This window comes from Globicephala melas, chromosome 1, assembly GCF_963455315.2.
Source record: "Globicephala melas chromosome 1, mGloMel1.2, whole genome shotgun sequence".
Lineage (NCBI taxonomy): Eukaryota > Metazoa > Chordata > Mammalia > Artiodactyla > Delphinidae > Globicephala > Globicephala melas.
The window spans coordinates 76,264,527-76,290,843 of record NC_083314.1 but is presented as its reverse complement, the minus strand read 5'-3'; the positions used below and the strand labels follow the sequence as shown (position 1 = coordinate 76,290,843).

The 26,317-nt window shown below is 50.0% G+C and overlaps 1 protein-coding gene across 3 annotated transcripts in view; it reads right to left on the bottom strand.

The window, feature by feature from the left end:
- The window catches only part of KCNN3 (potassium calcium-activated channel subfamily N member 3), a 180,283-nt gene that overhangs the window by 8,625 nt on the left and 145,341 nt on the right, over positions 1-26,317 (bottom strand). For all 3 annotated transcript variants that reach the window (XM_030842261.2, XM_030842262.2, XM_060298745.1), the window contains exons 4-7: positions 22,650-22,791; positions 15,558-15,668; positions 6,047-6,174; positions 5,265-5,334 (exon numbers count right to left, since the gene is read on the bottom strand). In XM_030842261.2, coding sequence (XP_030698121.1) covers positions 5,265-5,334; positions 6,047-6,174; positions 15,558-15,668; positions 22,650-22,791 — 451 coding nt within the window. The remainder of the gene's footprint in view (positions 1-5,264; positions 5,335-6,046; positions 6,175-15,557; positions 15,669-22,649; positions 22,792-26,317) is intronic.

The window sequence follows — 26,317 nt, the reverse complement described above, 5'->3', positions numbered from 1 at the left end:
AATAATGTATATTACTTATAAAAATAGATTAGAAAATATATAGCCTGGAAAGGCAGCACTTTCTTCTTCAATAGAACAAGTCCCTGAAGTGTCCTCGTGTTCTTACTTCGTCCAACCTCTCAGCTCACAGGGCAATGGCACCTACTGATGAAAGAGACGGCTCTGTGGTGGGGAGCGGACAATGTAATAGACTTAGCATTGGTAGGCCAGGGTTCAAGTACACGTCTGCCACTCACTAATAATGTGCCTTCCCTCATGCTCCTTAACCTCTCTGCTTGGTTGCCTTATGAAATAGGAGTTAATAATAACAACACATAGTTATAGAGCTGTTGCTCCCCCCCCGCCGCCCCAACTTTCAACACAGCAGGCAGAATGTACAACGTAACTCACTCAGGACTGGGCTATAGTGAAAGGGAGCTGCCTCGCTGAGGTTACAGCCCCTCTCCTGCCTGGTCAATGAGGAGGGACATTGCCTCAATGTGGGACACCCCTGAAGGGCCAGTCCACCTCCGGAACTCCCGTGGGTTGGTCGAGGCCTTTGTCAGTCAATCGTATCACAGTTCAGCCTCTCCCTCTGCCCCATCCTGCTTCCCTCGCTCCCCAACAGGTGCTGTCCTGATGGTGTCCCCAGTAAACCTCCTGCTCTCGGTGCCATCTCCCAGTGTCCCAGGGACCCGCCCTGTCACCACTGCTCACTCCCCACACATCCCATGGCCGACAGCCTCACCTCCTCTCAGCCTCCCCTTAAAAATCATCTCCCCCCATTGCCCTTGTTAACATGGCACTTTGGTCCCACCTCTACCCCTGATCCCGCTAACCCTGCTCAACTCTTTTCTTTTCTTCATGCCACCTTCTAATAAACTAACTAATTTGCTATTTCTTCTGCTTATTATTGTCTGTTTTCTCCCCTCCAGGGCGGGGACCTTCGCCTGTTGTGTTCACGGATGTGTCCCAAGGGCTTAAAACAGCATCTGGCACCCAGGGGATGCTCAACGAACATTGTTTGATGGACAAGTGTACATAAACATGCCTAGCAAGGGGGTCTGTCCCACGTGGTCGGCACTAAAAGACGTTGGTAGAACTAATGAATGAATAAAGTGCTGGCACAGGGGCAAATCACCGTCCCTTCCATCCTTTGGCCAATGTAGGAGTTTAACTGATGGGAAAAGACCTTTTGCGCCACAAATTATTTCCATATACCTAGAGAGTTTCTCAGCATTTCCCACCGAGACCTGAGTGGCTGAAGGAAAGGAGAGAAGACTCCCGAGGGGGCCCAGCCCAGGGCCTGCCTCTGGAGAGCAGGTGTTCCGTAAGCTTTTGTGAATGAACATTGAACGAGGTCGTGAGAGCAGGGGAGCAAAAATGCGGTACCTCCAGGGAACTGTCAATAAAATAAAACTTTAATGTAATAAAATAAACTTGTCTTCTGAGAGTTAAGTTATAAAACCAGGTCAGAGCAGCACTGAACAAAGGCAGCTTGTGACAAGTGCACCATTTTCGGTCCTACATCTGCTCTTTGTTCCCTGGCTCCATGAGAGGCCATTCATTCAGGCTGTCCCCACCTGAAACCCGGGCGTCATCCTCTCCCTCTGGCCCCATATCTCACCAGTACAAAGTCCTGCCCACCTTACGTCTACCCATCCCTCAAATTCAGTTCATTTAATTGAAATGAAACCACTTTTGTTCCAACCGTACCACCATGGTTCTGACTATCCTCTTACCAGGCAACTTTCTGGTTATAATTTGGCTTCCCGGGTTGGGCTGTAGAGCCCTTATCTAGGTGACAGTCACATGTCTCCCTGCAAACTAACACGGGACATCAGACTTGGGAGCAAGGCTCTTGGGAGACTTCATGCTCTCGGGTGTTCCTGTGGGCCAGGTTGGCGGTTGCTTTGTACCCTCCCAAATCCCACCTGCAGGCACTGTGGCTCTAGGGGCTTCTGGTCATCTGCCAGTGACACCCTGTCCTATTTTACCTGAAATTTCAAGTTACTCCAGGAAGATGCAGAAACCATTGGTGCCCGTGGGGGCCAAGGTAGTAGGGAATGAGGTGAACGAAAAAAAAAAAGTAAAGGAAGGTGGCAAAAAATGAGAAGCCAGAAAGGAGATGGGAGAAGGGGGATTGAAAATGTAGTGATACCTTCCCACCAGGAAATTGGCTGCAGCCCCAGAGGGAGCCGTCACAGAGGTGGAGCGAGGCAGCTCTGCTCTGCAAAGGGCAGGACTCTTCTGTGGCCGCCTCAGAGGAGAGCATGACTTTAGAAGCAAGAGTGCTTCCTTCATCAATTAACATTCACAGAACCTCTTCAGGGTGCATGTTCTTCCCAGAATGTACAACACCACAAATCTATTTGACCGCAGGGGCACCCTAACGAGCTCTGGACTGAATCCCGGCCCCTGGGTCTCAGCCCCAGCGCTGCAGCTCTCCAACAGCCCGACCTTGGGATGGTCTCTTTGGACCTTGGTTTCCTCATCTATATTCCTAATCAGAACTACCACATGCAAAACTGTTATAGTTCACAAAGCGTTTTCACAGATACCATCTTATTTGATCAGTTGAGCCTCAGATGTGGGGAATGATTTTTACACTTCAATGGAAGACACTGAAGCTAGCATACAAAGCCTCCCAGCGTTCCCCCACCCCATCTCTGCCACCCTACGAGCGAGCTCTTCAATACAGCAAGTGTTATCTGGAGGCCACACGCCCTTTTCTTAATCTAGAAAGGACCAAAGGACAGGGGTGGAAGGTGGTGAGCTGGGAGGATGAAGCACAGAAAGAAAAGGGAGAGAACACTGTTATTACTGTCTCCCGTGTTCTGTTGCTTTTGGTGACAGGATACCAGGGGGAACGTGGACCAGCGTGAAAGACGCTAGGCTGCTGCCAGGACCTTGGCTGAATCTCCTGGGAGGAAAGACGAAACACGGGATGGATGTCAGAGTTCACCGTCCCTGCAGGTCCCACACTACTCCCAGTAGCCCTGCAGACGCTTTCCCTTCACCCTGTCCTCCACACCCTTTCTTTCCAGGTAACTTGCTCCCAGGTTATTGATGGTTTCGTTCCCCCATCCAATTCACGTGAGCCTCTTTCCAGTTCACTGAGTTTTTTGCTTCACCCAGTCTGCTCTGCACGGGGCCCTGTCTCTGTGAGAGGCAGTGGCTGGCACTGAAGAAACGCAGGCTTGAAAGTCCAGTGTGCCCGCTATTCCCAGGAGAACACCAGCCACAGCCTGTCCTGCCAGGTGAGAGGGGAGGCAGAAACATGGCTACCTGTAAAAGAAATATTTTGGGGCTTGTTGGGCCATTCCTGCACCTCCCAGTGTGGGTCCCTAGCCATGTTTGCCCTACCCGACCCCCCTGCTGGCCTCAGCTGATTGGCCCAAGGGTGGACACGTGACCCAAACTAGCCAGTCATCTCATCCCTTCTGAGAATTTAGAATTAAGACCAATAGGAGGACAGCCAATCGGTCTTTGCCTGTGGCTAGAACTAGAACATGTATTCTCTGGACAGGGGCCTGCCACAGTCTGCCATGGAGACAGGGGGCATAGAAAGTTGTCAGGAGATGAAGGCGAGGGAGAGAGAGAAGCAGGCACTTGAACAGGAGAGAGAAGAGAGGGTGAGCGGATACCTTTCAGGGTGAGGCGCACTTCTAGGTAGTTCCTTCCTGAAGTCTGACCACATGCCTGCCTTGAGGTTCTGCCTGGAATGAGACTTCCTTGTATCCTTATAATAAACACCTACATTTTAAAACCTACTTCCAATGGGTTTCTGATACTGGAACCCAAGAGTTTTAAGCAGTGCACCCAAGACCATGGGGGGCTCCCTTCTGCACTTGGGCATTCCATCCACATCCTTGCCTCCTCCTGGCTCTCAGGAGCCCTGCACTCCACCACAGCGCCCCCTCCAAAGCACACAGCCTGTGGGCTTCTGCCCACCTGTGCCAGCCGCGCATTCCCTGACTGAAGTCCTCCCAAGCTTAAGAGGCCCTTTCTTTGGCCTGATCCCTTCATTGAACAAGGCGCCTGCACGTGGCCCAAGAACTGGCAATGTCTCTGATTGCACCATCTTTTCAAAGGGGGATTAATTGGCCTGAGGGAGTTTCTCTTGCTTACCCAGGGAATGTGTTCCATGATGATAATCGACATCTGCTGGAATGTTCTGCCAGCCTGGCCCTGGGCTATACATTTGATGTACAATTTCTATCAAGAGGCAATGAGGGGGCTTCCCTGGTGGCGCACTGGTTAAGAATCCGCCTGCCAGTGCAGGGGACACGGGTTCGAGCCCTGATCCGGGAAGATCCCACATGCCGTGGAACTAAGCCCGTGCGCCACAACTACTGAGCCTGTGATCTACAGCCCGTGAGCCACAACTACTGAGCCCGCGCACCTAGAGCCCGTGCTCCGCAACAAGAGAGGCCACTGCAATGAGAAGCCCACGCACCGCAACGAAGAGTAGCCCCTGGTCGCCGCAACTAGAGAAAGCCTGCACTCAGCAACGAAGACCCAATGCAGACAAAAATTTAAAAAAAATTAAAAAAAAAAAAAGAGGCAATGAGGAGGAGGGGCTGAGGAGGGGAGGCCCTTTCTTCATTGGCGCCTACACTCAGCTCTGCCAGCGGTGCAGCCTCCGATTCCTTCACTCCAGAGTTTTGCAAAAGGAGAGAGTTCCTTTATAGTATTAACAGCAGTTCAGGGCCAGAAACGCAGAATGACAGTAGGGCTCTCAAAGGAGGGCTCTCATTTTTGGCATCTTCATGAGAAATAAAGAAATGCACCCCTCACCACCACCAAATTGGGGCCAGAAAAGCTGAGTTATAAGGACTGCAGGATGCAAGAAAATGAGTTTGCAATTATAACGGCAAACCGGAAGGATCCTCCTAGGTGTGACCCAGGCAGTAGCATCGCCAATATCACCATTTGGTCTCGTCAGTGTGCTTCACCCTGTGCAAACTCAGTGTACAGCTAATCAAGCAACACACCGAAAAGATGTAGTAGGTCAGCTAATTAAATCCCAGCAAAGACTGACCTGAGTGACTGAATTTAAGAAACACACGCTAGGTTTTAAAAGTCAACAACACGCACTAGTAGATTACAAGTGTCACGAACTCGAACCCAGATGATTTTTTAACAAAGGAGGAAGCAGTCTTTGCTTTCCTGGTCCTGCACTGTCCAGTTTGGCCAAGGCCAGGCCTTCACAGCCACACCTGATAAATTGAAATGCCAGCATCTGAGAACCCTTTACGGGGTCTTTGGATTTTGCCACTCACCTTGGAAAGGTCCACCAGGGTGTTGGCTTGGTCACTCAGCTTCCTCTGCTCCATCTTGACGCTCCTCAGTCTGCGGGAAAGAGTCGTAACAGCCATGCTCTTCAAGCGCTGGGCTCAGCCCCACGGGCAGATTCCACACCCACGTCAATTCATCTGGCTTTGGAACCCAGCCCAGGACCTCGAACATGGGTGACAACTGACCAGAATCAAGGGCTTGGCAGGTCCCCAAGAAAGCAAACTCCTGCCTCCACGTGTGCCTACCTTCAGTCATTATAGTTTCCGCACCACTCTCAGGTCATTTCTCGGCTTCTGTTCCTTTATCTAGGCTGTGCCTTCCACCTTAAGTGCCCTACTCTCAGCCTTTCAGCATTTCCCCAAGCCTCCAGGTCAGAATAAATGTTTTCATCCTCTACTTTTAAAAATCCACTATACTTTTTAAATACTTAGCTTACAGAAAGCACTGACCACAATTTGTTCTGCTTCCAGTTGTAATGTGGGGTGTGTGTGTGTGTGTGTGTGTGTGTAGACTATGAGAGCCCCCTGAGGCTCCTACCTAATTTTTACCTTCCATAGCAGTCTGTCCAATGTCTGGCAGTGGCAGGTGCAATAAGTGAATAAACAGACTGATCTGCGTCCAGTTCACCACCCCCAGTGGTTGTTGAGTGGAAAAGAATGGATTTCTCCTGCTCCTCTAAGTATATGAGAAGACACTGATGGAGCTCTGGGGAACCCACCACTTCTAATCTGGTCCTCTGGTGGCTGAGCTGCCCCGGCCTACTCACTGGTGGATTGCTTGGAGGAATTTCCTCTGGTGTTTCCTGACTTTGGCGTGGTCAATCTTCTTTAGCAGCTTTGTGTGTTTATAGATTAGCCACGTTTCCCGAAGGACATTGGCCGCAGCATTCTTGATCTAAGGAAAAGTAAATAAAACAGACTGCTATCAGGTAAATTTCCCTAGGTTCACATAACATGTTTTGTTATGTCTGTCGATATAGTCTACCTTATAAGGAAATGATTCTGCAACGATCTTTTTCCTTAATGAAATCATGAACTCTTAGAAAGGATTATTAAAATTCATCTCTTATTAATCCTGTATTGGACACAGTAGCCTGGAGCCCGAAGTTGAGGGGTGGTTCCTGTCTCTTTCTTAATTATTTCAGGACTGCCTATCCACTGTTGTTGCTGATGCTATATTTAGATAGGCTACATTACCAAGACCTGGAGGCCTGGGGCACACTTTGAATAGATAAATACGTACCACTGCTGCCCGTGGATGCAGACTTCCATGCTCTACGTGGGACTTCTATTTAGTGTACATGGTACATTTCTGGGGTTCACAGAGTAAACAGATTTCCTATCAGCTAGAGATTTTATTTATTTATTTAAAATTTGTATACCATTTTTAAAGGTTACTTTCCATTTACAGTTATTACAAAATATTGGCTATATTCCCCGTGTTGTCCTCTACATCCTTGAGCCTATCTTACACCCAGTGGTTTGTTTCTCCCACTCCCCCAACCCCTATGTTGTCCCTCCCTGCTCCCCACTGGTAACCACTAATTTGTTCTCTTTACCTGTGAGTCTACTTCTTTTTGGTTATATTTACTAGTTTGTTGTATTTTTTAGATTCCACATATAAGTGATCTACAGTATTTGTCTTTCTCTGTCTGACTTCTTTCACTTCAGCTGGAGATTTTACAAGGCCTCTCTGAGGAAATGTCTTTCCCACCGAATAGAACTCTAGGTATTAACAAGTCCATTGTTTCCTTTCCCAAATGGCAAAAAACATTTACACTGCAATTTTACATGTAAATGTAATTGGCATAAAACTGAAATCACTTCCAAACAGTGTCTGAAAATCAGTGAAGATATTTTGGTGTGAAACCAGAGCTGCCTCTCTCCCAAGGCTGGCTCTTTCACTGCACTGCAATCACACATTTCAACATATGACGCTGTCATCTGTTGACATGGAAACCACTGATCTCACCTGGCTCACGACAGAGCTGAGACATATCAATGGCATCCAGATGGCAGGGGACAAAGTTTTAATCCAAACACAGACATCTTCAGCAATTAGTAACAAGAGCAAGAGGAAACATTTCTTATTAAGCACAAGCGAAACAGATTTTTGATTAACTGTTCCCATTTCTGTCAGCCATGCAAACTGGCACAGGCCCACAGGCCCAGGGCCTGGAAGTAAGTAGGCCAGCCTAGTAGAAATCAGGTTACTAGCCAGAAAGGATTTTAATAAAATTGGAGAGTACAGGCCTGCTTCTTCAGACTGACATCAACAGATGGGACGTTGTTAAAATACTGAGACGTGTGGGAAGGCCTGGGAAACATTGTTTTGCAGGCTGATAACTTCTGTGTGTATGTTTTAAAAATTTATTACTAAGGCTGGATTATATTTTTCATTGGCGCTGGAGTGATATTCTAAAAGAACAGCTAGGTCTTCTCAGAAATGTCTAAGTGACATAAATACTGCCTTTTTGTTCAGTAAAAATCTACCGTGAAGATGGTTTTAAATGACTTAATTGTCCACCTTTGGTACTTTCTTGCCTGAAAGGAAGCAGGTGGTGGTGAGAAGAAGCAGGTGGTGGTGAGAAGCTGGAAATGGTAAGTGTCCAGGTGAGGAGGGGGGAGGTAGAGGAGGGTGTGGTCACCGGGGTCCTGTCCAGGGGCTGGAGTGGACATCAGCCTCCTGGCAAAAGAGGCAGCATAGAAGGGAAGGCTCTCTCTCTGTGGAGTGCCTACTCCTGCTGCCCTTCTGTGGGGAGAGGGCAACTTGACAGATGGTTTTTTCAGTTTCCCTAGGTGCTTAGCCTCCAAGGAAAGCCTCACAGAAGAAACAGGAGGGAAAAACCTGCCCAGCATGTCTGATGGTCGGCAGAGCCCCAGTTACACGGGTCTTGTCTTTGGAACACTGACAGAGCCATGGAGTGTCAGCGCTGATGAGCCTTTGACAACTGTCTCTGTGTTGGTGTGGAACAAACATTTGAAATTGGAGAGGCTGCAGGTGAATCCTTCCTCTGCCAGTTTAGGAGTAAGTGCTTAACTATCTATAAGAAGGGAAAAGTAAATCCTTACCTTAAGGGCTGTTCTGAGGCCCAAATGAGGCAATAACCATGGTGCTGATGGTGCTGAGGCTAAGAGTGGACATCTACCAGGTGCCGCTTTACCTATCTGTAAACTCATTTAACCTCCACAACAACCCTCTCAGGAAGGTACTAATATTATCCCCATTTTACAGACGAAGAAACTGAGACAGAGACCAAGACCGTAAAGTTATAAACGGCAAACTGAGTCAATGTGGATTTAAGTGTTATAGAAACTATAAAGTACCATAAAGATACTAGTTAGTTATCATCATCTGGCCCAACCCCCCATTGAAAATATGAGGAAATGACAGCTTCAGAGATAGAATGTGAGGGCCAGAATCCCACAGCTAGCTGACGGCAAAGTCAAAACAAGAGCCAGGTCCAAAAAGAGCATACGGTTTTCATGTGGTCTGAAGAAAGACCTGACTGACTACATGTCATCTCTACACAAACAACACTATTTCCTGTTTTCCAGGATCAAGGAACTGGAAAGGACATTAGATTTGTTTTTAATCATCATGGCCCTCACTTAGCAATATGACAGAACAGGGAGTCCAGGTCCCGCACTTAACTTTACCCCAAATATAAGGTATTAAATCACAGCACAGCCTGGGTAGTTGAGCGAAGCAGTCACGGCCTCTTTATGGCTTTGAACGGGAGGCCCCTGCGTATTCAGGAAAGCGATGTTAAATGCAAGCCTTGGTGCTGACTCTGAATTAATCGCCAGCAAACAACCTGGCACAAAGCTGAGCAGATCAATACACACAAGAGAAAAAGAAACAGGCTTTTAACTGCCTCGTGCTTTCCCACGTCGACAGTGACCGCTCTTGTGACCAGGTTCTCCCTCCAATTCACCTGGCTGATTGCTTTGAGCATCGCCGGGGTGGGAGGCAGTTGAGGCTGTGTGCCCCTCCTGGGATTCACTGAGCTTCCATAGGGCTTCCAAGCACCACTCCCTGATGGGGACTTGGGTACCCACTGACCTCTCCTAGTGGGCGGGGCACCAGGGCCAAAAGATGCTCTTGAGGGTGAGGGTGGGAGTGAGTGGGTCAGGGAACTGGGAAGGACTGGGTAAGGTTGGCCATGATCCGACGGGCTCAGGGACGGTTAGAAGAGGGCCGTTTGTGCATGGAAGACTGGCTGTTTCGTCCCCCAAACCCATAAGCATACGAGCTAATTGTTTTCTTTGGGCCCATTCATTCTCTCCCAAGAATTGTATGCTTGTACTCTGACGGTGGCCAGAGAATTGGCTCCGTGACCTATGTCCTTCAGGGAGGGCTCTAAGATTCATGAGCCCGGGCAAGAAAGTCATCCAACTAAGATCTTGCATACAATACTGACAGCTAACATTCACAGAGTGCTTACTATGTGCCAGGCTCCATGCTAAACACTTTCTGTTTACATCGTTCCACTAGCCCTCAGAAAAACCTCACAAGGGGATGAACGATCATCTCTGCCTTGGACCATTGCGGAACCTCTCTGGGACTCAATTTTCATATTCATTCCTTCCCCAAACATTTACTGAGCCCTTACAATGGGGCAGATACTGTTTAGGAAGTAAGAATACTGGGATGCACCCACCAATAACATTTCTGCCCTCAAGGAGCTTCTAATCCTATGGGGACAGCATGCCCTGTGTAATATAGTGTCAGGCAATAAGTGCTTCAGAGAAAACACAGTAGGGTCCCAATCTGTGAAATGGGATTGTGGTGTTGATTCAATGAAACACTTAGCACAGAGCCTGGCTGCACCGCGCCTCAGTACACAGTAGTTTTACTGATGTTCCTTCCCCCAACAAATGTCAGCTTCTTCCCCCACCTCCAGCGAAAGAAAACATAAAACAGGACACATATGTCTGTTCCTTGAGCTCTTGGCCGTATTATCCATGTCAACGACTTGCTCTGACTGCCTCTCTGCCAGGGTAACCTGCCTCTCCAGACTTCGTGGAGGCTGGTGCAGGAGGAACATGTGGCAGACGAGGGGCACCCTTCTTCACCTGCCCCCATGCTCCCGACAGCCACAGGGAGCCCTGGGAGAGACATTCCAGGAGCCCTACTGATGGGGCCCCTGGAAAGAAATAGCATGCCCTCCATGCTGCCAGGACTCCCTCCCAGGGAGAGGGAAGTTGGAGAGGAGGGCCGATCAGCCCTGGCAAGTGTGTGTAACTTAGACAACTTCAAGAAGTTCCAGGGGTTGAATTTAGATGAATAAATCTAAAGGGATGATAAAATCGCAATCTGAGAGCCCTCAGGTCAGGCCTGTCTTCAGACACCTGACTGAAGGTGTCCATTATAACCGGTGGGGGTCCCCTCTTCTCCATCCGCCAGCCCCTCACTTCCCTCACGCTCACCCACACACACTTCCTGCTGGCTTCCTGCCGCTGCCATCTCTTTCATCTCCCCCCTCATACCCTCTCTTCTTCCTCCCCCATCCTATTCCACACTCCCTTCTCAGGCTTCTCTGCCCACCTTACCCAGAAGCCCTCACCCAACACTTAGAAACGGGGGCTCCACCCCTGTGGCTGGCAGGAGCGCGGAGGGATGTATTTCTGTGGTTCAAAGTTGGAGTTTGTAGTCTTTCCCCATAGCAGCACAGTAATGAACCACGGCTAATTCCATAATGCTATTAATGTGATGCTCAGCTAGTTCGGAGGTAAACTGGCTTTTCTTTCCAGCAGACCTGGGACCCTAACCACCATTCTGAGTTCCAAGGAACTGGCTGTTCTGGGAAACCCATTGGGTTATGGCTGGAGAGCTGCCTGCCAGCCTGAGAACAAATGGCAGCCCTGGCTGGGACCCAGCTCACTGCATATGGCTGGGGGCCCACACTTGCCCATCTCTGGGCCTGAGAGGCTCATCCCTAAGAACGCTTCCAGCTCAAAAGCTCAATGTTCGTATGACTATTGTTAAAGAAAAACTGTACCCAGTCTGTCTGGGACAGAACTTTAGTGGGTGATATAATTTATAATCCCCTTCTGGGGAGAATTAGCATTCCTGATAACTGCTCAACTGATTATCTGATAAATTTTTAAAAGACTAAGACCTGTTCTGGGAATCCACTCATGGGCCCTACCAGCTGTCAGTCAGGAGTCTGTGTCCTTTAGCCAGGCTTTCTGTACCCTGTACAACAATGACTACCATTGTCTTTTCCTATAAAAGACCCCTGCTATGAGTAAACCTTTGAATTAGACTGCTGGAAAAAAAAAAACATTTTTTTCCCTCCAGCAGGATTGTGATAAAACTTTGACACATGCGTCATAATTAAAGAAAAGTTTTCGGGACTTCCCTGGTGGTGCAATGGTTAAGAATCCGCCTGCCAATGCAGGGAACACAGGTTCGAGCCCTGGCCCGGGAAGATCCCACGTGCCGCAGAGCAACTAAGCCCGGGCGCCGCAACTACCGAGCCTGTGCTCTAGAGCCCGCAAGCCACAACTACTGATCCTATGTGCCACAACTACTGAAGCCTGGGCACCTAGAGCCCGTGCTCCGCTGCAAGAGAAGCCACCGCAATGAGAAGCCTGCACACTGCAATGAAGAGTAGTCCCCGCTCGCCGCAACTAGAGAAAGCCTGTGCTCAGCAACGAAGACCCAACGCATTCAAAAAATAAATAAATAAAATTTTAAAAAATTAGCCCCTATTTAAAAAAATAAAGTCTTTTTTATCAGTGGATCAGTAGGTTCTGGGGGGTTATTAAAGGTTTTTGAGCAGGTTGGTGATATGTTCAGAGCTAAGTCTCAGAGTCTAAGGAGAGTCACGAGGAAGCAAAGAACAGGATGGCTTGAGTAAGGGAGGACCAGGTGAGATGAGAAGGTAGCAAGCAACTGAGATGGTACAAGACTGAGATGGTGGCTTTGGGTATGGTGGGCAGAGGACCTGGAGAGGCTGGTGTGGCCAGGTGGAATCAGACTCCAAAGCTGCTCGGACCCCTGTGGGGACCAGGGCAGAGAGGAGTCAGAGATGCTGCTAAGCTTTCAGGCCTGGAGACTGGAAGAACGATGATGTCATTAACAGGGAAGGCAGGAGAAGGCACTAGTGTAGGGAAGATATGGGTGTGGTTTTGGTGTTACTCATTGATTTCATGGGGAAATTGTACTTGGATGAAGTATTTGAGGCAGGAACCCATCGTGGCAAGGATAAGGAGACAAAATCCTCAGCCAGTGGCACACACCACAGAGGTGTCTGCAGGTTTGATGTGGAGAGGAGGCGTGGCAAACAGAACGTCTCCTGTCCGTGGTGCCTCTGAAGTCAAGTGTGTCCATGGGCAGCTACCTTGCTCTTTAGAAAGGGGAGGTGCTCTTTGAGGACAGGCAGTAAGTATGAGGGCAGGTACCATCTCTTACTCATCTTGGTGTCCCCAGAACACAGGGAGTGCCATCCAGCTGTGAGGGATGTGTTTCGTTACCTAAAACAGCGACAGGGGGATGTGTAGCATTGAGTGGGAGAAAAGGTGGGGACCTAGTATCTTTTTCATAGTCTCTCTGTGTGTCATTTACATATATATTACCTAGTAGCCCAGAGGTTAGCAATAAATTATAATTCTAGATTAACAATGGCAGTAACACTGCAAAGTCAGTGTGGGAAGATCTGATTGCATTAAATACAGAAATGACGTTGCCACCAGAGTTGACAGGTCATACAAGTGAGAGAAGAAAAGCCACGGGAATCAGGAAAACCAGAAACTGAGTTCCGACCCCGTGCCATCAGACCACCGCCGCACCTGCCCCCGCCTCCCTGGCAAATAAATGAATAAAAACAGTGTGACTCTAGTGGTAAAGTCTGGGCTGAAGCCTTTACAGCAAGACAGGCAGAGTAAATAAAGACTAGAACAATCTGAGTATTTTTATGATTAATAGGTTACAATTCCTCTTTTTTGTTTTTTTTGCTTAGAGGTTTGAAGAATTAAGATTGCATGTATTGTAAGAGATGGCTTTTCTCTGTTAAATCTATTAATTGTCCTCTCTTGAGAGGTTTGCAATTATGTCCCAATCAGCTCCTCCAAAGATCGGATCTTTCTCTGCGAATTCACTGAGAATTCACTGTGAGTTCTGTTTGACCCATGAGCCACTCCTGCTGGACACAGTGGGCCACTTGGAGAGGACAGAGGATGGATGAGGTGTTGCCAGGGGAAGAAAGGTGGGCTTCTCTGAGACCAGGTCAAGGGGAGCTGAAGCCAGAGCAGGCCAAGCTCACAGCCAGTTTCCTTTCAATCAAGGTTAGGTAAAAGAGTCTTGCCAGCTTTGAGAATCCTCTCTCTGTGAGAGCCACTCCTTTCATGTTGTTTGTTTCTCTGGGAAAAGATATTAGATATTAAAGGGACATTTCAACAGATTTAAGTGTTCTCAGAAAAGTGAGATGTTATTCGATAAAAAGATGCCTTGTACTCATAGATGGGCAATAAATATTTGTTGATTTTATTTTCGGTCCCACTTTTCAAAAAGTAAGCGGACTTGAGGAGGATTTTAGAGAATTATTTTTGAAAGCTTGAAATTAGCGACCACAATTTCATCTCCTCGTACAATTATATTGCAGAAAAGTTGTTTATTTTCCTGTCACGTGAGGGAGTTGGCTTTCCTCGGCTTTATTTTCCTCTAATGTCTGATTCACAGAGTGAAAAATGGAGAGGACAAAGGAATAACATGATATACACAGTATATCCTTGGTTTCAAAAAGCAAATAGAATAAACAGAGAGGCTGTTAACGTCTCTGCTCTAAGAAACAGCTTCTGAGAAGGTTTTGGAGGCTAGACTCCCTTGCCTCTGACTCCTGCACTGAATTGTTCCAGGAGAATAGAGGCAACTTCGGTAATTTGCTCAATACTTAGCATGACTTCTGCACGCTTACTAGGGGGTTGAAGGAAAGCAGCTAGGTTACAGGGCTCTGGGTGGAACCCGGCTGGCCTACCCACGGGTATGGCCCTCAATCCTGCCATCTTGATGATACAAATCATGTTTTTGCTTGTACCACGGACACCTCAGCGCCAGGATGTACCATATACAACCATCTGTATGGCAGCGACATTAGACTATTTGCCTGTACCCCTTCTTTTTAACATCTGTGGAGGCTCTTTAAAGAATCCAGTACATGTAATCAAAGACCAAACAATCAAACACCATAAATAATTCTGCTGAGAAACTGGAGAGGCCTTGGCAACTTCCCATTCCCCCACGCCTCCCTCCGAGTGAGCACGCTCACCCTTTGTCACTCTCCCTCTCTTTTTGTTCTCCCTTCCTGCCTTTGTCTCTATTTAGAACACATTTTTACTGTGCTGCAACATCCATCACTGAATATTTTCTCCAGCTTTCAAAAACCCCAATCAAAATCTCGTTGCTCGTGGGTCTCCTAACCCACTTTAATCCTAAATGAGAAACTTGTCAGAGCGGCCAAGACCCCAGCACAGGGTCTTGCTTCGCTCTCATTTCGGAAAGAGGAGAGTTTTGCAGGAAATCATACTACTGACCTTCGTTCAGCCTGCAGCTCTAAAGAATTTTCCATAAAAGCTGTCATTAAATAAACAGCTTCTGCCATGCTCATTTGGCCTGCTGTTATCCTGGAAGGCTCGTTTCTGTCTCTTCTAAATGGGCCTTTTCTTCTCTGACAATTCAGTGGGGTGTCAGACTTTTAGCAGCTAAATGATCTCCCCATTCCCGCTTATATTCAGTTTTTCACCCTCCTTACCCACTTTCATGACGTTACAAGGGAGAAACGTTATTTGGAAAACCCAAAAGGGGGAAAATTGGGTGATGACATTTTGATGAACGTTATTTAGGAGTGATTGTCTGTAATGATTTTTTTTAAAGGGCTGGATTTAAATACATTCCCAATATCGTTTTTAAGACTTTCTACTGCCCTTCCTAAGGAGAATCATGAAAACATTTAAGCATAGGCAAAAACACCTCATGCTGGGTGATCTACTCTGTACCATTAGGCAAGGGGGGCGGGTTACATCATTGTATGCTATAGATTTAATTATCAGGAAAATGATTTGGTTGCCTGAGCCATGCACAGTGATTTAAGAGAAGACAGGAGCCTTCAGCGTTGGGACATCGTGCCCATTTTGCGCTGGCTGTTTGCATGTGTCTGGGGCTCCCTCAACCCTCCACTGAAGGGTGTGGCCCTAACCCACTGTGGCTACTTTCTGACTGGCTCCCATGTTGGTCTTAAGGCCCCCGTTAAGATGTGGACAGTGGCGTTTTACCCGTTTGGTGAGCTGAGTGTCCATCATGAAGTTGTGAACGTGCTTCTCTGCTTTGGTGAGTTCCAGCTTTCGGGCCACCACGGCCACCACCAGGGCAGTACAGCCCGCACCCTGTGAGGGGACAGCAAAAGGACCAGAGGAGAGAGCACATCATTAAGAGGCAGGGCTGAGGCGGAAGACTCCACGTGCCCCGGGCCCACGATGGGGTCTCCAGGAGTGGAGTGGGGACTTGAATTCTGGCTGGACAAGGCCAAGCCACAAAACCCATCAGGGCCCTGATTCCCGCACCCATGAAGGGGTCTGCGGTGCTCCTGGCTTAGCTGCAGAGCTGACCTCTGGGAGACTGAGCCTTCGTAAAGCTGGCCACTTCTTCATGGAGCAGGATACTGGATGGGGCTGAGGCTCGGGGGAATTTAAAACACCGAACGATCACTTGGTCATCTGCCAGGGTGTGCAGGGAGGACAGAAAATCCACACACGCTCCCCCTCCCTCACGCGTAACCCAGCCCCACTGCCAGCTCCAGAGCAGGGGGCCAGGAGGAAAGAAAGCCGTGCAGTATGGATGGATCACCTGTTGGTGGTGGAGAGTTTTCCTGAAAATAATCTAAGGAAGAGGCAAAGCATCACCCCGCCAAGACTGCTTCCCAGGGCTACACTGGTTGGCATGAGTCTGTGCACCCAGTGACTGAGCTTGCTCCCAGTTGGGTCTTTTCACTGGAGGTCTAGCCTAGGACTCAGCACAAGAAATTCAGTTCCTTCTTGCTTTCACCAGGAGGCTCATGAATTCACCATCTTTCAGAGATTTCAAAGATGATAACAACACACCTGCCTCAAATCAGGATTTTAAGGGAACCCGCAGAAGGCGTCAGTATTCTCCAGAGCAGAATTCTTATTGTGCTCTGGAAGGTCCACTCCGGGGAAGCCCAGGGAGAGTGAGTTAAAGAGGCCGCTTCCTCAGGACTCACGTCCTCTCTCCTAATCCTCTGGGCGCATGCTTGAGTGTCTGAGAAATGAGCAGAAATGGGCTCATCCCAACATTCTTCCAAAGGACTTTCAAGTCCTCTTTGCTGTGCATCTTGGCCTGGTCGGGGTGGGGGGTGGGAATCGAGACAGAACTGCCCCTGCCCTGCTTCTCCTGCAGGCAGCAGATGACAGCCCCGCCCTTGCCTGGTTCTTGGAAGAGAGCACACGCCCCTCGGTGACCATCACCCTCTTTCTGCACGTGGGGCCCTGCACCATCCTGACCTCCACTCATGGAAAGCGACAATAAGCTCAGAAAAGTCAGCAGTCTGATCCTCTAGATGCCAAACAGTAATCATAGTTGCCACAGAGCTCAGTTTAGCAATTGAGGTCCTAGGATTGAAGGAATCCACCAACAACATTTGCGGCTCACTCAGTTTAACGGAATACATAGGGAACCTTAAAGACTGTTTTCAAAGGTACTATAATCCGTACCAGAGTTGGGCGGAATGCACATGGTAGATCAATCCCCTACTCTCTCCTTCATAATCTCTTTCCTTTGCCACAGGTTGGCAAAGGTTGGTCGGTGCAAGGTTTTGGCACGGGTGAAGTTGGCAACGCTTTCCCCTAGCTTTTTACAAGGGTTCCCATGAAAACAATCTCATGTTTCTAGGTACACTTGGTCAGCCACCCATTTCTAGCACAACAAACTGAAAAGAAAGGAGCCTGTGTGAACTTTCCTCTTCTGACCTCATTTTCCTTTCTTGTTCAGGGACGGCCCTGTTTTCTTGGCATCTGTGACTTGCAGGAGACTCTGTGCCCAGTTTTCAAAGGATATGTATGGGCCCTTGGACAGCCTGGTCTGCAGGTGTCATCAATTGAGCCAGGCCTCTAAAAGCAAAAAATAGCTTAAAAAGAAGCTGTTCTAGAGGGAAGATGTGTGCTCCATTTCCCCTCAAGCAGACCGAGTATATAATCCCTCTCTTTTGTATGGAGCTACAAAAGAACTTTGGGCTGAATGCCCAAAAAAGGGATATATCGCCGTGTTAAAAACGGAACGTCAGATGGAGAGGGTTCTTCCCAGGCTCCAGGCTTCCTCATTTCCCTGAGTGCAGGGAAACTCTGCTTAAATCACTCCTGAAAGCTGGGGGCAGAATTAGCCTGAAGGAGTCTCCCTGCTCACCACGCCACGTTGGAGGTTTCATTAAAACAATCAACCATCCACAATCCCGAAGTTCCAGGGTCTAGCTGGATTGCTCCATGGTTCTCGCTAGGGCTCACAACCTAGGCTGCTGAATGCAGAAGGGTTCTAATGAGAAGCTAGAGTGTTCTAACTAAGGAAGTGTCTATCTTATATGATTAAGATTCATTTCTGCACGGAGGTAGGAGGCTGGGCTGGATGACATTTCCCGGTTTCTTTCAACTTGAAGATGTCAAGGCTCTCCTATGGATATTTCTCTGAAGGATGCTTGGTTCTTAGCCCCTAATTCTAACTTGAATAGATAACAGTGGATACTTTCAACTTTTCTTTTAGAAAATCCATCATCTGGCTGAATTAGGGAAGTAGCCAATAATGAAGCCTAATCTGGTCATTCCCATTAAGAGGCAACCTTGTAAAGATGGGGTCAGACGTCAGCAACCTTCAGAAAGTGGTGTTCAGGGTGCTGAAATACAAACTGATCCTCTCCAGTGTGTGTGTGTGTGTGTGTGTGTGTGTGTGTGTGTGTGAGAGAGAGAGAGAGAGAGAGAGAAAGAGAGAAGAGTGGGGGAGGGGAGGGAAGGGAAGGGAAGGGAAGGAGAGAGGGGAGATGCAGAGAGATATAGAGCTGGAGCAGAGACTGAGAGAGGGAACAAGTTGTGCTGCCTCCTCAACAGCATGGGACAGACAGGGGAAGTGGAAAGGAAGAAGCAGACAAATAGGAAAAAAGGATGGGCTGATGGGAATTGAGTGGAAGGCAGGAAGGACAAGGAGCCTAAGACTTGAGTCAGAAGCTGATGGTCAACTTTGGCTCTTTAGAGGAAATAAAGGAAGCACTATGGGATTCCCCCTCCCTCCTGCTGTATTCACCTTTCATGTGGGATAATGATCACCTGTGTTCCTTTTGGGCCTTTTTACTTAGATGAGTTTATCAGCCTGACAGGGCCCTGTTAGCAGTTTGGGAATGCTTATGTGATACGGCAGGGATGCGGGTTGGTTTTAAGAGACAAATTGCCAAGGGCTTGGCTGATCTGGGTGTGTGAGAGCTCCTGCTGTCCTAGCTGTCCTCGTGTGGAATCTCAAAAATGGTTGGTGGGCAGGGGGGCCATGTGAGGAGAGATCGGAGTGGGACAGAAGAGGGTAAGCAGCTGCTGGGATGACTTCCATGGGGTCAGACTGTGCAGCAAATCCATGACTCAGACTTTTGCCTTCAGAGGTGCCAAGTCCTGAATCCTTTTTGACACCAGCTGAATTCCCTGGGTCTTCTCTGTCCAACACTATTTCCATGGGAGGGCTGTGGGAGGGGAGAGGGTTCACCTCTAATGAGGTCGTACTTGCCAAGGTACGTGGTGAGCAGAGTACAGGAGTGAACACAGAGAGGAGCGGCTGGCCTGCGGTCAGCATGCCTAACTCATCCATAGGTCTGGACCCAAATCAGAGACCCAGTCTCCTCCACTCTGGTCCTCCTACTCCTTGTTTCCAAGAGACATTTTCCAGCTGGAAAACCTTAGAGTCTCAAAAAACAAGTATCCCAAGGGGAAAAGTATGAGGTGTACTTAACTAAAGAAGCAAAAAATAAAATAAAATAAAACATAAATGAAAGTGACAAATGGAGGAGGGAAGCCTGGAGGATTTACAGTTGGATTCTGTTTCTGCAACAGATACCATGTAACAACTAAAATAACATCAATTGGTTTGAAACCAAGGTGTTTCAGGGAGAAGCTCATCCTCTAAAACGGACATTAAGCAGATGTCTTACTGAGCCCTCTTTTTCCCTCCTCCCCAAATGACTCAATTCGTGCTACCTTTTACTTCATCATCCCTTTCCTTTTGCAGTTCAAAGAAGCCTCTCTCATGAAGCCTCGGGGAAAAGCTCAGTGACTCCCACAGATATCCTGGAAGCTTTTGTCTATTTGTCCCCAACTCATGAAGGGTCCACAGAGTGAGTCCAGCTTCAGAAACTGGCTATATTGAAATGGGATTCCTACCAAGGAGTCTTGGGGCCCCAAAAGTCTTCCAGATGCCTGCAGAACCAAAAAGCCTTCAAAGGCCCATTCTGGATACTAAATATTGCCAGTTTTCTCTCTGCCTTGTAACTGTCATCATAAAATTCTTTATGGAAAGATGATGCACTTTGAGATACCTGCTTTTGTGGGTGAAATCTCTCAAACACACCAGGTCTGTGCCAACAACGTCAAGTTGTTCAGACAATTATATACCCTGCTTAATGGTTGATAATTACACCGTTACTGGGATTGCCAAGAGAAAACAATGATTAAGACTATTTACAGCCCGCACACACAAATTCTTCCTTTCCCTTCCCGAGCAGGCCTTGCCTTGGCCTGCCTGGTGTCCATGGTAACCAAACAGGAAGCCCTACCTTTAGTAAAGGCACTTGCAATAATAATCAGGAGATGTACAAAGTGTCGGGAGTCTGGGAGAGGGGAGGAAGGGATTCTCAGCCATGCGAAACCCTGGAAAGGAGTGACTCAGCTGGAAAAGTCACATTTGTTAGTAAAAATGCCACCAGGGTTCCTCACTGTCAGACCCCAGAGGGAGGCAGCTGATTTTAATTTGGGTAAACACACTGACAATGAGAGGAGGGGAGCTCCCCGTCCCTGTCATAGATAGGTGTATATTTACGCAGCAGGGTTTGTGCGAAAGGAGAAGGCAAAAGGCATGTGCTGTATTTTTAATATGGGGGGTGGGTATCGGTTCCTCCTCACTTGTTTGTTCTTTCCACTTTGATCACACCTCTCTCCACAAGAAACAAACACTCCTTTCCAAGGAGCTGCTACAGCCCCAGCGGTGCTGAAGACCACACCCCAGGAGAAGGCAGGGAGGGGCCCAGGGGTCCTGCCCACCACCCCCCCCAGCCGCGCCAGCGCAGAAGCCCGGAGATGCAGGAGTGAAGGACCCAGGGAAACGGTGGCTATGGGGCCGCTTCTTGGATGGGGCACAGCTCCGTGCTGAGAGGGCGAATGGCTGGTATTTAAAAATAACGGAGGCTCCACGCAGGGCCATCCACCTAGTGGCAGCCCGGCTCCGTGCGGGCCTGGCTGAGAGCTGGTGCCGAGGCACAAAGCTTGCGCCCCACGAGCGGCTCTGAGACAGGACAGCTTTGGCCTTCGGGCGGCATTTCATTCCCTTCTGGAAGGAAGAATCATTCCTTGGTTTCCTGGTGACAGCTGGAGCTGTGCCAGATAGACTCCTACTAACCGATGGGAGGTATTTGTTCTGAGGCCTTACACTTACCCGTGATTTACCCCAACCCCGGCGCTAAGCCTTTTCTCATTAACTGCTGCCCAGGACCTGCCAATATGCACCGGCTCTGGATTTCAGTCGAAAGGGGAGAAGACGGTGTCCAGTCGTGACATGGCAGCGCTGGACCCCTCCTGCTCACCAGCCCCACGGCCCCAGGCCTCTGACCCTATGGCCTCTGCTGCTCTGAGCTGCCTTGTCAGCGAGATCAGTCCCAGGAGGCCACCAGGCTGGTGAGGGCTTAACCCCCTTCCCACTGCAGAAAGGAGTCACTTCCCTTTCAGAAGGAGGGTCTTTTGTGTCCTCCTGGAGAAGTGGGGGTGGTGACTGAAATCTGAGGGAGCCCTGGAAGGATTTTGATGATGGGGGGCGCAGAGAGGGCCCCCTGGGGAGGGCTGCCGTAACCAGCCGCGGAGACCTAGGACCAAGTGACAGGCCTCCTGTCCACCCTCACCCCCACGACACCCAGGCTTAGCTGCCCGCTCCTTCTCTGAGCCTCGGCTTCCTCTTCTGAAAGGAGGACCCGGTGTGTTTATTCTGGACTCTGGGGTTCTGGGAAGGAGGTCAAAGAGCAGGGCTGCCTGTCCTGGCCAGAAAGCACAGCAAGGAGACGAGCCCTCACCCCCGGCCAGTGAAGGAGTAGCGGCGGCAGGGACGCCGAGGGCTCGCCAGCACTGAAGGCGGCGCAGCTCCTTGTTGCTGATGGAGTGCGTTAACACAAAGCATTGCAGTTTATCCCCATCACCAGCCAGGGAGGAGGGTAGAGCAGGCCTCCCATCCGCACTTTGTACTCGAGCATGCTGAGGTCCAGCAGGCTAAGTGCCCTGCCTGGAGTCCACAGTGAGGTCATGGGGTCAGAGGCCTGCGGCTGTGGGGCTGGTGAGCAGGAGGGGTCCAGCGCTGCAGCGAGCAACAGGGACTCAGACTCTGGGGTCCAACTCCCTACCCACATCTCTCCCAAACTCCGTACTGTGTGGCCATGTGATGGGCACGAGTGTGTGCAGGGGTGGGGGATGGCAGGGTGATGGGCGGGAGGAATATACACCTTGAAAGTAGGCAGCACAGCTGCTGGACACCTGGGGAGAGATGGGGATGCAGTCACAGGCTAGCTGGGTGCCAACTCTGGGAGGGAACTGGCACTCGGAATCTGGCACCTCAACATTTGGATGCAGAGGCCAAGAGTTGGCCCAGGGCCATGTCATCAAACCAAGACCGAACCAGTGGCCAACCCAGTCTAGGACACGGGTCTCTCATGGCCGGCTCAGTGAGCTCTAGCTATACTCTATCAGATGTGGTACCAAGGTCTGCGGGGCCCAGGCGACAGGAAAGAGGACAATGAACTTAAGCCCTGATGCTCACCGGGGCTGGTGGATGGGAGCAGAGGGTAAGACCCACGGCCAGCTTCTCTCGGCCCATTTCTGGGGGGCTAGGAAGAGGCCATTAGCTGTCAGGAACCGGGACATGGTCCTATCTTAGACAAGGAAATGAAACAGTGAGAAGCCACGCAGATTTCACATCCGCCTTTCTACGTGCAGGGACACACACGCTGGCCTGTTAACTAGCAGCTGGCCCCATGCCCGGATGAGGAGGGCCCCCTGCGCCCACCATAAAGGCGCTACTCCTAGCAGCATTCGGTGGGTGGGGAAGGGTAACTGGCCGAGGCAGGTACTCACCATGATGCCCGTGAGAAGACAGACACCTTTCCCACAGTATGTGTGGGGCACCATATCCCCATAACCAATGGAAAGGAATGTGATAGAGATGAGCCACATGGCACCCAGAAAGTTACTAGTTACGTCCTGCTGGTCATGGTACCTGCCGGGGGGGAAGACAGGAGTTAGTTAGTGGAACTGCCATTCCCGGGAGTAAAGGCTCTGGGCAAACCTGGACAGAGGAGGAAATGTGACATTTTGCTGAGATGGAGACAGCAGCGATGGTGGCACACGGATCTCTTCAGGAGACTGAAGCTGCCGCAGCTCTGCCCACCCAGGTCCTGCCTACAGTTCTCCGTCCATCCCCCCAACCCCCCACCACGAGCTTGGTCCCAGCAGTAACATGTTTCGTCATGATTTGCACCATATCACAGACGTCCTTTCAGTAAAATACCTTTGGATGAAATCATGCAGTAACAAAATTTAGATTTTCCCTTCCAAGCTGACAGTCTAAATGTATGTGGATGTGATTAATCTGAAATCACGAGCTCCTGAACAAGGAAAATGTCAAAAAAAAATCACCAAACGCATTTAGCAATTTCCCCTAAGAAGGCTGATGGAGCCCAAAGACTGGCACCTCCCAGGTGTCTGGAGGGAGGCTGCGGTAGCCGGGGCTCTCTTGGAGCTGTTTCCAGGGGGAGGCTCTGGAGTCTCCACGGAGCCATGGCCTCCTCTTCTGAGCTGGATGGAGGCTCGTGGCTGTCCTGCCCTGGGAGTAAGCAGCTGGAAACGTATCACCACCATTCCCTCTGCCGGATACCCATTCCACCCCATCCTTTTCCTCCCTCCCTTCATCCCCAAACACCAAGGCCCGCTGTGGGCCAGGCTCTGTGCCAGGCACTGCGATAGAAAGATGAACAGGATACAGCCCCTGCCTTAGGGTTCTCAGCCCAGGGCAAGGGTCCATCAAGGATGCAGACATTTGTGAAAGCGTCAGTAAGTGAGTGGACGAGGCACCTGGAGGACGGGAGGGAAAGGGCAATGACCTCGACTCAAATGCAGGAGGATTAGTCAGAGGCTTGAGTTTTCCAGGCCGGCCGGGGGAAGGGAGTTCCAGGCAGAGGAAATGCTCTTATGAAAAGCCAGGGCCCAACCTGAGTGCAGCAGGTGGGCCTGGCTGCACCTGGGGTGGCAGGGCAGATGAAGGTGGGTCCTTTCTCAGAATGTTCTCTAACAGGATGAACCTGAATGACAGGGATATCACTCCTTGATAAACTCTTCCCATCAGCCTCTTGGAGGCCACTGGATGGGAAAGGTGAGATGGGGCCAGGGAGACCAAACCATCCTGGTTGGATAGAGCAGAAAGCCATTTAGGAACCTTAATCTACAGAAATGAGTTACCAGCAAGGCTTACATGACGTGCTTGGGATGGGGTCTGGTACAAGGAGGCCCCCAGAAAGTATTAGCTGCTACCGTCAGTGCTCTCCCTGAGCCCCACACCCCCACCAACAGGGTCTGGCACCCAGTGGGCAATTGACAAATGTTGCTTTTCTTACCCTTACCCCCCGCCCCAGGTCAGGTGTGCTGGCAAGGCTGCAGATACAGGTGCATCTGGAGATGAGCGTAAAAGGAGGCAGAAGTCTGCTAATCAGAAAGGAGGTGGAGGGCACGTAAGTGGGGAACACCAAGGGCACTCTGACGGATACCGTTTATTGGCTCACACTGTATTAGAAGGAGCCACACGATGCAAACTACCCTGTGGCTAGCTAGCACTCTGTGTACAAACGCTCAGATTCTCACAACATCCTGTCAAGTGTTTTTGCAGGTAGGCAACTGGAAGCACAGAGGCATTGAGTGACTTGCCTGAAAACACACAGGAAGTAACCAAAGCAAAGCCCATGCCCTTTTCGCTATTCCTTCAGCATCAGGGAGATGGAAGCGACTGCTGTGTGCCTTGGGGAATGATGAGGAAGTGTTAGCAACAGGAGGGCACCTGGGCTCCAGTAGCAAGTGATGAGGTAGCTATGGAGACCAAGGGTCTGATTTTGGAAGGCCTTGAATTCCAGGATAAGAGGTTTGGATCTGTTCTTAGAGGCCTTGGAAATGATTCTTGGTTCTTCAGCAGATGAATGACAAGATGACATGGCCCACTGGGAAGACTGGTCTGTAGGTGGTAAGTAGACTGATTAAAAAAGATGCAGCACAGGGGTGGGGTAGCCAGGTGGGAAGCAAATGCGCAAAGCCAGGAGGGAGGTGCAGGCAGCAACCTTCATGGCCCACCTGAGCCTGGCCCGAGCAGATCCCGGTAAGCACATCGTTGGTGGGCCGTCCAGCCCCAGCCTGAATCCTCTACCAGCAACTAGAGGAGGGTGGCTTTAGCCTTTCACAGCTGTCTGCACAAGGGCATGCATGCCCAGAACTCTAGGGGTGACATCTGAAAAGCAGACATCCCTCCCCAAAGCTCTGCTGGTTAAGTTGTCTTACCTGCCCTCCCCTACCTGCTTTGCTTGTTCCCCAGTGATACTCTGTGGCTACCCAGATGGCATCCTGGCTGCCTGCTCCTTCCAGTTGGCCTCATGTCCCCAGGGCTGCAGTGTGTCTGCTCATCTGGTCACGCTGGAGTAGCACAGGCTGTTGGTGCCCAGGTCTGATCCCCAAGAGGGAGTGTGCCCTGCCCTGCCCCGGGACACCAGCCCCATCCCAGGTCTGACATGGCCTTGGATGGGCAGCCACGCTCCCCATCCCATTCCCCACAGCCCTGGGTCTCTGCAAGGCCCTTGGGCTGATGTGGTCCCCTCCACTCACAGCCTGCTGCTCTTTGGCCAGGAAGAATGGTGGTGACCCTGGCTCTAAGGGCCTGTGCTGAGGTTAGTGGCGGGGATTCCTTCCCTGGAGGGATGGACTTTGGAGTCTGTGAAGCAGCGAGACTCAGTGACAGGTTGAGTGTGGGGACACAGACGGGGCAAGACTTAGAGATGGCTCCATGCCACAAGCCAGCAACAAGCAAACACGTGCATAGAGGACAGCCGGGGTCGTCATCTCCTGGAAGGGGTCTTGGGTCAGGTCTGATGACAGTGAGGTTGAGGCAGTGGGTAGAGAGGAGGCGAGCCCGTGGTCTCGGGCTCAGTTTCCCTGGCTTCGAGCCCCAGCTCCACCTTAAGTAGCTCCACGGCTGTGGGCAAATGACTTAACCTCTCTGTGACCCAGTTTCTTTATCTGCTGATGGCAGGAGTAAGGAAAATAATTCACCAGCAATATTAGCACAGTGCTCGGCCCAGAGTAAGTGCACACCAAGTGTCAGCAATTACCACTACTGCTGAGATTGGTACGTGTTATCAGTCTGAGAAACAATCTATAGAAAAATACAGTGGCAGGGATCTACAGGTGCAGTGGGTAGAGGGTCCCAGCAGGGAGGGAAGAAGATGGAGGGAGGGATGAAGATGGAGGGAGGGATGAAGATGGAGGGAGGGATGGTGATGGAGGGAAGGATGAAGATGGAGGGAGGGGTGAAGATGGAGGGAGGGATGATGATGGAGGGGGGAATGAAGATGGAGGGAGGGATGAAGATGGAGGGAGGGATGAAGATGGAGGGAGGGGTGAAGATGGAGGGAGGGATGATGATGGAGGGAGGGGTGAAGATGGAGGGAGGGATGAAGATGGAGGGAGGGGTGAAGATGGAGGGAGGGGTG